Here is a 12,613-nt window from a genome sequence, read left to right on the forward strand (position 1 = left end):
AGCTGGGCACAAGCTGGGTGTTGGTGATGCACGCCTTTAATCCCAGCACTCAGGAGGCAGAGGCAGGTGGATCTTTGTGAGTTCGAGACCAGCCTGGTCTACAAGAGCTAGTTCCAGGGCAGCCTCCAAAGGCACAGAGAAATTCTATCTCGAAGGAAAAAAAAAAAAAAGCTGGGCACAGTGGCACACACCTGTAATCTTTGTGCTTGGGGAAGTAAAGACAAAAGGGGATGCCTGAAGCTCACTGACCAACTGGTATTGCCAAGTCGGTGAGTTCTGGGTTCAGTGAGAGACCCTGTCTCCAAAACTAAGGTGTAGAGCCATGGAAGAAGATGTCAGATATCCACCTCTGTCCTCTACGTGGTCATGTAAACAAGCATACACATTTCTACACAACACACACATACAGAGGACCAGAACTTGGGTACAGAGGGCTGGAAAGAAACCCCACATTAGCTGTTCTTTTGAGATCTTCTCTTCTCTTCTTTCTCACAAGGATGAGAAATCATTTATTCTCCCCCATCTGTCAATTCCTTGAAATTTAGGGGTTTGTCTCAGAAGGGGTTGGCCAGCCCCTCTCCTTAGAAATCCCCTCTTGGTTCCCAGGATTGAGAGAAGGGAAAGATGGAAGGGGGCTGTTCCAGCCCAGGCTCCCTCCATCTGTTCCTCTGACCTAGGCATTGGATTTGAGAAAATGGGCAACACTTGTACATCCAGGTGGTTGAGTCACTGGGCCAGAGATGTAGGGTAAGGGTCCTGGACCCTGTCCTCAGGAACTTCCTTTCTAGCTCTGTTTGTCATCTCAGCTCCTAGCACTACCCCACCCTAACCAGCACTTCTGAAGTCCAGGCCTACAGCTGACAATGCCAGTGGCACTAACAGAGGACAGCACACACCCTGTCCCTGGAGCTGACAGGACACAGTGTTTTTCATTTTTTTTTATTTTTTTGGCCAGACTGTTGAAGTTCTCAGAGCTAAAGCCAAAGAAAGCAGAGGGGAAGCCGCTGAGGGGCGGAAGAAAGAAGCCAAGGTCATGTTTTGCCAAAAGAAAACAAGGGGGCAGAGGGGGGTAAACGGGAAGACCCAAATGGGCCACGGCAGGGGAATTTTTGGATAGAAAGTGAAAGCTCAGGGCATAAATTGGAGCTGGTGGCAACCTCACACAGGCTCACTCGGGCTCACACAGCCTCACATCCTATTGCCTCTGGACCTCACAGCTCAGTAGGACGCCTGCTTCCTATCACTCTACTGCTCACCCCACAGAGCCTTGGCATCTTACAGATTCCTGCACATACTCAAGAACTCTCAGGCTTACACACTCTCTGTGGCCTGCCTCAGATCACTTGCCATGGCACCCCGTGTGGCCCTACTACTGGTCTTCAGCCTGCTGGTTCTCGGGACCTTCCCAGGTAAGGTTGAGGAGGTAACTAAGGTGGATGGGATGGTGATGGTTTGTGAGCAATGTCTCCATCTCAGACCGTTAAAATGGTCATGAAAGACCCCGTTTGAGTTCAGGGTCAGTGGATCTAGGGCTCCCTGTGCCTTCTGTGTGTGCCTATCAGCATGAGTGTCCCTGTATCCTGAATTCCAATGTGGCTCAACTCCTGGTGTATCCTGGGGCCTGTGGCTGCCCCTCTCTCTGCAGATCTCAGTTAGTGGCAGCAGAAGGAAGGAACAGTGTGCTTGCTTCAGGGACCTACAGACATGACTAAGTTAGAGTGCTTGTCTTGTATATGAAAGCCTGGTTTCAATCCCACCACTGGGGTTGTAAGTTAGAGTTTTGCTATATATCAGCTTCAACTTGAAGAATGAGAAACACTGAAGCGGGCATGCTTAACAGCTTGTTCCCTTTTTGTTGTTCCTTTTTAAGGGCCTTGTTTGTTGGTTTGGTTTGGTTTTTGAGATAGGGTCTGTGGTTGTTACCCAGGCTGGCTTCAAAGTCCTGGTCTCAAAGTCCTTATGTCTCAGTCTCCCTAGTAGCTGGGACGCTAGGTGCAGCAGCCATCTGCTGGCAATGTGGTAATTCATAAAACTGAAGTCCTTGGCCAAGGCAAAGCTCCCCTGTCCCAGCACTGTGACTACCATTATCTCTCTATTTGCTAAAACATGGGCAAAACTGAGAAAATCTGGGAGAGGTTGTATGACCAGGGCAGCAGATGGCATTTGTGAGGCATACCGAAATGGTTATTAGATGGCTTAGAAGACTACCATATGTTCACCAGTCAATGGGGCCACAGTGGCACACAAGGGCTGCATAGCAAATCCAGCTCTCTTTCACCCAGAGATGCTGCTGAAGTCACTTAGGGCTTTTGGCCTTCCTTCTTCATGGGTTCCATGTCTTCTCCCCTTCTTTCTCCTATCTCAGCCCCAGCTCTTGGGGGTGCTAACGATGCAGAAGATTGTTGCCTGTCTGTGACCCAGCGCCCCATCCCTGGGAACATCGTGAAAGCCTTTCGCTACCTTCTTATCAAGGATGGCTGCAGGGTGCCTGCTGTTGTGTGAGTTATGGGAAGAATGTCTAGCCCTACCCATCTCCCCCGTCAGCCCTGGGTGACACCATTGCTGCCTTATCCCTGGACTCATAGCTCAGTCCACCTTTCAATAAATCGGAAACAGGTCCCACACATAGCCTTCAAGCCTCTAGGAAACTGGGGTCCAGGGCTTATTCTCTCTGATCTCTGAATGCAGGTTCACCACACTAAGGGGCTACCAGCTCTGCGCACCCCCAGACCAGCCTTGGGTGGAACGTATCATCCGAAGACTGAAGAAGTCCTCTGCCAAGGCAAGTCTGACCCTCCTCACCCCTGCTTCCATCCTCCAAACTCCTGTCCAAGATTCCAGCCCATGACCCTGCTTCTCCTTCCTCCCCTTAGAGAAACCTCAACAGAAGTTAACCATGACAGCACTGGAGGGAGCCCTGTGTCTTGAGCAAAGGGATGTGAATCTCCCTGGCCCAAGGAACCAAGGACCAGGAGAGAGGACCAGGTCTCCTCATGCTCTGCTCCAGACCTTACCCAGCGAGGGCTGTGCCTAGAGAATCAGTGTGAATGTGAGTGTGAACAAGATTGTGAATTAGCACAGCCTCTCCGTGGCTAGACTACAGTGCTTCCAATAAAGCTGTTTGGTACCCATGGATCTGTCTGTCTGTTCACTCTCTCCCCAGGAGGACAGGAATAGGAAGGGAGGAGGTGGAATGGCAGTATGTATTTTGTACCCTGAGTGCTGAGCGATCTGTTCACAGGCCTCCAACTAACACCCTGACACTCCCAGAAACAGCCCCACAATTAAGGACCTAGCTCATGTTTCCCCAGCCCATCACGCTCTGTATTCAGCTACACAAAACCTGCATCAGCTCGATGAACAAAGTCCCCAAGAAGCCTGAGACCTTTCTGTCTTTGCCATCCAGACAGGTGTTTAAGTATCCAGGTATCTTGGGGATGAGGAGTAAGGGAACTTGGGTGGGGAGAATTTATGTTGCTCCCTCTAGCTCTTCTGCCCTACTGGCTTCCCTTCTGGGTCTGGGTGTTCCCTCCTCCAGGAAGTAACCCTTGATTCAGACTGGGTTAGGTAGCTTTGCTTCTTTCCAAATTCCCATGGCTCTGCATCTAGTTCTCTGATACACACTACCCACCTACACACACACACATACACACACACACACATACACACACACACACACACACACAGAGAGAGAGAGAGAGAGAGAGAGAGAGAGAGAGAGAGAGAGAGAGAGAGAGAGAGAGAGAGAGAGAATTCATTGCAATAACCTATTTTGCTAGTTTGTCCTTCTTCCTGGACAAAGGTCATATCTGTGTTGGTTTGCAACAGATCACTTGGTACAAGATAGTCAATAAACATTTGCTTAGGGAATGAACAAATATGAAAGAGATCAGCAGCCATGAAGGATAGCCCCATCTTCCATTCCATCCATTCTAAATCTGACCTCCAGACCAGCTCTCCTGTCTCAGATAGTCTGAGCAGGGTTCAGCCCCATCAGAGCAATCCTGGGGCCAGATATCAAAGACACTGACTGGGAACCAAGGATTAGGGAAGGAAGACAGGCCCATGGGGTAGAAGAAAGAGCAGCCAGGGACCCTTGCAAGATCCAGCATGGAAGAGCATGGTGGACATCCCTCCGTGGCACACAGGCAACATTGAGTCTTAGGGAAAGAGCTTTGCCTGCAAGACAAAGGCCCTGTGTCTCTTGGAGCAGGCCACGGCAATGCTCTGTGCCTTGGAAGCTTATAGGTGTGACCTCCAAGGGCCTGTCCAATGGCAAGTCTGAGTTGCATGGGTCAGACAGATTCCCTTTCCCTTGTCTGGGAAGAGGAGCCATCGTTAATCAAATATACATCAGCCAGTGCCAAGCCAGGCTTGGCTGGGCAAGCCTCTAAAGGGAAGTTGTAAAGAGGGGCTCGTGCTCCCCCGTCCCTCTCCAGCTCTGAGACAGGTGTTCAAGAATCCAGGTGTCTGAGAGATCAAGTGTCAGTGAGAGAGGTGTGGGAGGGAGTTATAATGAAGCAAAGAGGAGGGGCAGAAAGCCTAGAGCTACTGGAAGTGTAGCAGCCTCTTCTTCCACAGACAGGTGTTCAAAACCTCAAGCATTACAGGTCTCAGAGTCACAGGGTGGTTTCCAGAACAGTTGCTATGGCTAGAAAATTGTTCTTACTGCCTGAGGTAAATTAGCCAGCCATTCATGCATCCATGCCTACAGCTGACCTCCATCCATCCACCACCCCCATAGCCACTTCCCCATGGACCAATCCACTAATCTATCTATAGAGTCACCCAGCCACGGAGTACTTTGCCTCCCACAGACAAAAGATAAACACACATGGGGCAGGATCATGCTCAGGTCTCAGGGGAACTGAAAAGTCTGCTTGCCTTTAAGCAGACATAAATCCTCCCTCTGGTGCCACAGCCTCAGAGAAATATAAAGAATAGAAGAGGCTTGCCCAAAGTGCTACCAGGACAGAGGCCCTTCGACCTTATCTCCATGCCACTGACATTGGAAGGTTAAAGAGTGAGTCCTGACCCCAATGTCTGGACATGCCTCACAACCCTGTTTCCACCCTATCACTACGTGACTCTGGGCAAGTTTCCTCCACATTCTCCAGCCCAGGGCTTCATGGTCATGTATCTGATAGCAGGGAAGGACCTGACTGTTGAGTCCCTAACTAAGACTTGACTCTGGATCTTCAGATCTCAGACTTCAGCTTAGTACTGGCTTCCCCAACAGCCAACATATCCAGAAATGTTCCCACTTCTTAGGCCCTCAGGAGGCTGATGCGAAGGAAGAAAGAAAATCTAGGAGCTAGTGGCATGCCTTATATCAAGCAGTCTCCTGCTTGACTAGAAAAGCCTGGGGAATCAAGAATCTAGAGATTGAACACCCCATCACCCCATAAGAAACAGGTATATAACCTTCCCCACCCCTCCAGCCATGACCTTCCATCTTAGCTTCAGCTTTCCACACTCAAGCTGTAATGACCACCCCACCCCCACCCCCATCCTTAGCACTGGGTCTTATTCTCTTATCTCTCTAGAAATCGGTAGCTTCTTCCTCCTGCTCAAACCTTCCCAGCACAGTGAACTCCATCTGTCTCCAGTTTGTCTAGATTTCACTGATGAGAATTGCCTGCTTGCCTGTCTCTGACAATGGCAAAGATGCTAGCTCTCTGACAGGAAACATGGACTCCTAGCTTCCCAAGCAGGACATGGAGACCTGCTATACACCTCTACATAGACAGCTTCCTCCCTGGGGCATAGGGCACTTGCTACAAGCTCAAGGCCTGAAGCAGGTTGATATCTTCTTCCATAAAGGCCCATGACCCCTGAAGGCCCAGGGTCCCTGAAGGTTCAGGGCCCTGAAACTAATAGCTCCCCCAAAGTACCTAACATCCATGCTCAGGGAGTGCCCAGCCTTTTCAAATAAAGTTTCATGCCATTAACGTCTGCTGAGAATTCCCCAGGGAAGAGATTGAGCCATGTCCATATCCATTGCCAACACTGCTTCTCACGGCTAGCACAGAATAAGCCCCAACACGTATTTGATTAACAAAATAATTAAATTGAGCATAGTCCTTTCCTAACACACACACACACACACACTCACACAGCACACACACATAGCACGCATCCAGTTCTCAAGGCAGTCAGAGCTGCCACTGGGGTGGGATTGAGTGTTTGGCCAGAACCAGCTCCATACGGTTTTGATAATATCAAGTTCAACTTCTCGGCAAGCCCCCACCCCATGCCACCCCCTTCTTCTACCCTCCGGGAAATTAAGAATCAGCAGAAAGTCTTGGAAATAGTCTCACAAAGGAGCAAGATTTCCAACTGGGGATTTTCCTCCAAGAACAGGCATTTCTTTAGACACCACACTTCCTAGATGCCATCTCCCCGAGACTTTGTCTGCATGGATAGACATGGCTCTGTAGTAGTAACTAATTCACCACTGGAACTTTATATGTGCTGGGCACTGCTGCTTGAGGTTGGTAATAAAGCCAACCTCAAGCTGTAAGTGAAAAAAACAAACAACAAAAAAAAAAAAAAAACGAGGAATAGAGGGAGGTAATTTGCCCAAGCCGGACAGCTAGGAAAATGGCAGAGCTTGGATTCCAGCAGGGCAGTTTGGTTCCAGAATACAGCTATACATACCACTTTTCTGAATTGGCCTGTCCCATAGACGAAAATGGAGAGCAGTACGGTGGGGCCAGATCTAAAGTTTTAACTACTTACTCATAGTGACTATGTACCCGTTTCCCAGCCCAGGCCTTTATCTGCATTTTAACATTGTATTCTCAAATAACCTATGAGGTAGGTATTGTTGCTGCCAATTCATATATGAGAAAATTGCAGCACAGAGAATTAGAGTGACCTCTCAAATCCACAAAAGGGGGAAGTAGCAAAGCTGGGACTGAAGCCCAAGTCTGCCTGATCAGTACTTGAACTGAGGGCCAGAGGGCTGTGCTGTCTAGCTGGGGTAGAAAGGTTTTGGCTTGCTAGGAAGAGCTGAGTGGAAAAACAACAAAGAATGAAGCTGAAAGACCCAGGCAGTGCTTGAACTCAGAAATAGAAATGGCCCTTGGAGAGCACCCAGCCTCTTGACACTCTCCAGCAGAGGGGCAGTGAGATTCTCCAGAGCTTCAAAGAGGAAATCCGCAGGCCTCGGCTTTCCTAACATCGGCGGCACAATGGAATGTGGAACTAAGCTGCAGTTCTCTCCTTGTCCCCAAGGAGTAAGAGGAGTGAGACTGGGGACCTGGTGATGCTAAAAGGAAAGGAAAATGGAAGGGCCGAGCTGGGGGTTTCAGAGGACTAGGGGGTTCTGTGTGGGTGGTTTCTAGAAAGGGGCAGGGCCAGCCCTCTGATTGGCCATGGGACCGAGGGCCTCTGTGCTAACATGCCAGGACCCTATCTGAAGAAGGAAGTATTTGGTGGTGGCAGTGAAGTGAAGTGCCCTGAAAGACACATTTGCAAGGACTACTTCTATTTCCTGAATGGTTTCAAGCAGGCAGAAAGAGGGCAGGATGCAGGAGGAGCCTCTGAGGACCAGGTAGACCTTACCTGTTTGTGTATCTAGAACTTTGGGTTCTTTCCTTTGACTCCAGTGGAAAGAAAACATGAGCCATCCTGGTCTCCAGCTGGGTAGAGGTGGGAAACCTTTTAATACCAGATGCAGTGACACTATCATTCAAGGTCAATTGGCTCCCCCAGAGCTTTGGCTCTCAGAAGTGTGAACCTATCCCGTCAGCACCTCAGTCACTTCTATCACATGCCCCAAAAGAAAGTTAGCCTTTCCTGTCAGAATCCCAATTCTGCAAAGATCTCAGCAATTTGAGAATACCCACCCTTGACAAGAAGATTCAGTACCTAGTGTATCCTCATCAATGACAGGACAACCATTAATACCAAGTTCTCCCCATTATCACCAGGCCACCACTTCCCTCAGAAATCCTAACACCATCAGAAACACACAATCCTGACATGAAAGCACAGAAACGCTGTTCAATTCCAGAGCCACCACTTTCTCTATAGCCCACATACATGACACCTCCCAGTGTGGCAGCTCTGAGGGTCAGAGTATGACTCTTCATGTTAAGGAGAGCCTCCAGGAGTCAAGCAAAGTTAGGACAAATCCAGCAAGCTCTCTAGGACAGCATGGTGTCTTGACCTTCATCCAGTCATTTCTAAATACAAAATAGAGAGTCCCCAGGGCCAACAGAGCATGCCCACTCAGATTCCATGTTTCTCTTTCCTGATCATCATTTAAAGAACTAAAAAGCAGGAAATTCTCTGCCCCCTGGAAGCAGCTTTCAGTACCATCGTGGGCCTCCTCTTCTGCTCTTCCTAGGGTGGGCCGTGTCACCAATGATAGAACAATCCCATTGGATTAAGTGTTCCCATCTTTATGACTTCATTTAACTCTGTTTTTTGCTTGTTTATTTTGGAGACAGGGTCTCATTTGCCCAGGCTCACCCCAAACTCTCTGTCTAGCTGAAGATGGTATTGAACTTCTAATCCTCCTGCCTCCACCTCTTGAATGGAGGCACTTAAGGTCCTGTCTCTAGATATGGTTGCACTGAGAATAAGTCTCCATCATATGAATTCAGGGTGGGCATGACAGTCTTCAACACTATCTGACTCTAAGACCTTAGGGTGGCATTCACTCCTCCTCCAGCTTTCTTGTGATCTTATCTCTCTATTCTGTAACCACTAAACTGGATAGATTGAGTTAAGCTCTGTTAACAAGTGACACCCAAATCTGAGCACTTTAACACAACAAAGCTCTGTACCCACACAAACACCAAGCCACTCTGGGTCCAGGCAAGCGCTTAGCACAGCTGTGCCCCATGTGGTAGCACTACATTCCAAGTTGCTCTGATCTTTTCACACTCCCCCTTCATCTCAACACGTGTTCCCATGATCAGTTGGGAAAGACAGCAAGGGAGAACACTTTCTTAAATTTTTTGATCACAAGTGGCACATGCCATTTTTGTTCACATTTTATTTTTTAGCAGAAGTGGGTCACATGACCATGCTTAAATCAAGAGAATAACTCCCAGGAAAAGAACTAAATCAGAATCTTGGTGGGAGTCATAATACCACCATAAAATGTCACATTCCAGACTGGAACAAAGAACGGTAAAAGAAAAGGGGAATCAAACATGTACAAGTGCAGAGAGAGGGGAAAACATTAAAAAAATCTACAGCCAGGTAGTATGTGGTGGTACACATGCTTAATCTCAGCACTCAGGAGGAAGAGGTAGGCAGATATCTGTGAGTTCAAGAACAGCCTGATCTACATAGTGAGCTCCAGGTCAGCCAGAACTACATAGTGAGACTGTCTTTTTAAAACATGAAAGCTATCTATAGTCATGAGTTCTGAAACCCATCCTGGGACTTAGTGGGTGTTTTTACTTTCCTCTTATAGTAATCTTTTATTGCATGGCAATTGGCCACAGACACTTCACACACTGCTGAATTCAAGGGCCAAGACACTGGCACTGCCACCAATTCCATTATTACCACTAGAATAGAATGCCTAGCCAATACCTAAAAGAAAAGCCAGTCATGAAAGAGAAGTGTCTGGTGTGGCTGGGGCCTAGGGGACAAGGAAGGGAGGGTATAAAATGAGGTGGGACTAGGAGGCCAGAGTCACATGACCCATGACTTTGCAGGCTACAGAAGGAATGAAGATTTGATTGTAAGAACCATGAAAGAAGGCCAGGCAGTGGTGGCGCCTTTGATCCCAGCACTTGGGAGGCAGAGGCAGGCGGATCTCTGTGAGTTCAAGACCAGCCTGGTCTACAAGAGCTAGTTCCAGGACAGCCTCCAAAGCCACAGACAAACCCTGTCTCAAAAAACAAAAACAAACAAACAAAAAGAACCATGAAAGATTGCAGCCAAGCAGTAACATGACCATGTTTAAAGTTCTAAGAGACCTCCTTTGGTGGCCTAGAAAATTGATAATATAGAAAAGGGTGAGGAAGTCAGAGTCGCAGCCTGGAAGGAGTTGATACTGACCTAACCCAGCGGGGAGCAATCGGAAAAGAGTAGGGATTCCAGACATACCTACGAAATGGAACAGCAGACTGGGGAAACCCAGGGTAACAGGCTTCAGGCCTGGACAATTGGCAGGATGATGGTGACATTCTCAGCGACCATGACTGGGGGAGGGGACAAGCTGGGAGGGAAGTGTTGAGAATCTAGATGTTGGCTTTGGAATTAGACATCTGTCAGAACACCAAGAAGAAAACCCAAATAGGCAGTTGGCTCCACAGCCTGGAAGCCAGACATGGATCTATGTTTCCCCGGCTCATCCATCTGTTTCTTCCCCTGCAGTGGGCTCAAGTCATGGGTCTCTTACTCTTTCATTTGTCTCTGGAGTCTGTACAGCTTCTGCAGTCTCCTGTACTAAGCCCATCCCTGACTCCAGCCTCCTCCTTTCATGGTAGTTGCAGTACTGAACCCACTGCTCTCTTAAAAGCCCAACAGTCCAGGCACTTGCTTTCCAGCCTAGCCTCCAGGACTGTGCCCTAGAGTTGGGTTGGCCATCCCCTGACTCCACCCCCAGGAATCCAAGCAGAAATAGCTCTCTCAGCCCCCAGCTCCTGCAGGCTTTTTCATCACCACCACTGCTTCCTGCTACTTACCTACATTGGGAGAACCACAATCCCTTTGTCTCTCCTGAGTCTCTGTTCTTGCTCTTGTGCTGCCTCAACCTCTCTAGACAGTCTTCCCAGCATCCCACTCATTCTCAAAGCTCCCTCCATCACGCACCTCCCCTGCCTCTCTCTAGTCCTCTAGCTGCATGGATCACTTTTGCTCTGTTCCCAGGGCCCCCAGTTTTCTGAATTTCTCCCACGCAAGCTCAGTCCAAGCCCAAGCACCCTGGGGCTCAGAGTGGCTTAGCTAACAAGCACTAAAGGAGGAAGATGTTAAAAAAACAAACTCCAGTCATGACATTACTTCAAGTGCCAGAGGGTTGGAGACAGGAAAGCGGGGCTGTGCTATTGCTCAAGATTCCCCACCCCCCTTCTTGTGTCCCAGCTATCTTGGAACTCTAGCAGTGTTCCACCCACTTGGGCCTTACAGAGCCAAGCTCTGCCCCTGGGTCTGAGCCACGACCCTCTGGACATGATCAGATTTGAGGAAGCATGGGAAGGGAAACGGACCCCTCCCCAGGGTCAGGGAATTTCAGAAACTGAGTCATTTGGTCTCCTGCTCATTTCCAGTCCTTTCTGGAATATAACATCCTTGTATTTTTGGCCAGAGCCCTGGTTCCCCAGGCTAAGAGCTTCACACCTCGTCTAGCCTGTTTAGTAGACTCCCTCTGCAGGACTCAAAGTGGAGATCTCAGGCCAGCCCCATGTCTTCCTTTCCCTAGGCCTATAATGTCCCCTGTAGGTCCTGTGAGGCTGAGGCCCACAGAGGAGTAAATTGAAAAAGCATCCTCAGAATCTGACTTCAAGAGACAAACCAGGCAAGGTGCTGGGGTGCACACCTTTAATCCCAGCATTCAGGAGGCACAGGCAGGTGCATCTCTTGTGAGTTCAAGGTCAGCCTGGTCTACAAAGTGAGTTCCAGGACAGCTAGGGCTACATGGAGAAACACTGTCTCAAAAAAGAAAAAAGTGTATAGAACACAATTGCACACACAATCACACAAAGACAATTCTTTTTTCCTAAGAGGAATATTTGGAGAAATACTTGGAGAGCACAGTGATAAAGTGACTTAATAAAAAGGGGTGGTCTAATGGAGCTTACTGGCTGGAAGTTTTTGCTCAGTTCTAGATTTATTGTTTTTCTCTGTACTAGAGTATCTTTAGGTTTGGAACAGTGAAGATAAGAATTGAAATAGGGCTGGAGAGATGGATCAGAGGTTAAGAACACTGGCTGTTCTTCCAGAGATCCTGGTTTATGTCCCAGGATCTACATGGTGGCTCACAAACATCTGTAACTCTGGTTCTAGAGGTTCTGATATCTTTTTCTGGTCTCCATGGGCACAGTATACATCTGGTGTACATGAAGCAAAAACATTTATACACATAAAATAAAAATCAATCTTTTCTTAAAAAATAATAGGGTTTTTTTTTGTCTGGTTATTGTTGTTGGTGGTCTTCATTGTTTGTTTGGTCTTTGAGACAGGGTCTCACATAAACCAGCCAGACCTGGAACTCACTATGTAGCTGAGGATGAACTTGAACTCCTGGTCCTCCTGCTTCTCCAGCTCCCAAGTACTGTGACTACAAGTTCCCATGCCCAGTTTATGTGGTGGAAGAGATCAAAACAGGGCTTGATGTGTGTTAGGCAAGCAGTAGGGTAGTTATATTTTAAAAGAAACTTGAGTGAAGGGCACGGTGATGTGCATTTCCAAGCCCTCAGGAAACAGGGGCAGGAGGTCTGGAAAAAGCTGTTTGTCACATCATGGAACTAGATCTGTTAAAGATTGTCTTTGGGACTGGAGAGATGGCTCTGGTTTAGAGCACAAACTGCTCTTGAAGAGGATCTGAGTTCAGTCTCAGCACCAGGTCAGGTGACTCACAACCTCCTGTAATTACAGCTCCAAGGGATCTGATGTACTCTCTGGGTTCCACAGGTACTACACA

General features: G+C 48.3%; 1 protein-coding gene across 1 annotated transcript; it reads left to right on the forward strand.

Annotated features, from left to right (window-relative positions):
• The first annotated feature begins 1,348 nt into the window (after positions 1-1,348).
• Ccl19 (C-C motif chemokine ligand 19) lies at positions 1,349-2,848 on the forward strand. Its single transcript, XM_035438695.1, has 3 exons — positions 1,349-1,409; positions 2,366-2,498; positions 2,689-2,848. Exons 1-3 carry the CDS (start codon positions 1,349-1,351, stop codon positions 2,846-2,848), a joined length of 354 nt encoding a protein of 117 aa, XP_035294586.1.
• Positions 2,849-12,613: the final 9,765 nt, after the last annotated feature.

Source organism: Cricetulus griseus, chromosome 2 (assembly GCF_003668045.3).
Source record: "Cricetulus griseus strain 17A/GY chromosome 2, alternate assembly CriGri-PICRH-1.0, whole genome shotgun sequence".
Taxonomy (NCBI): domain Eukaryota; kingdom Metazoa; phylum Chordata; class Mammalia; order Rodentia; family Cricetidae; genus Cricetulus; species Cricetulus griseus.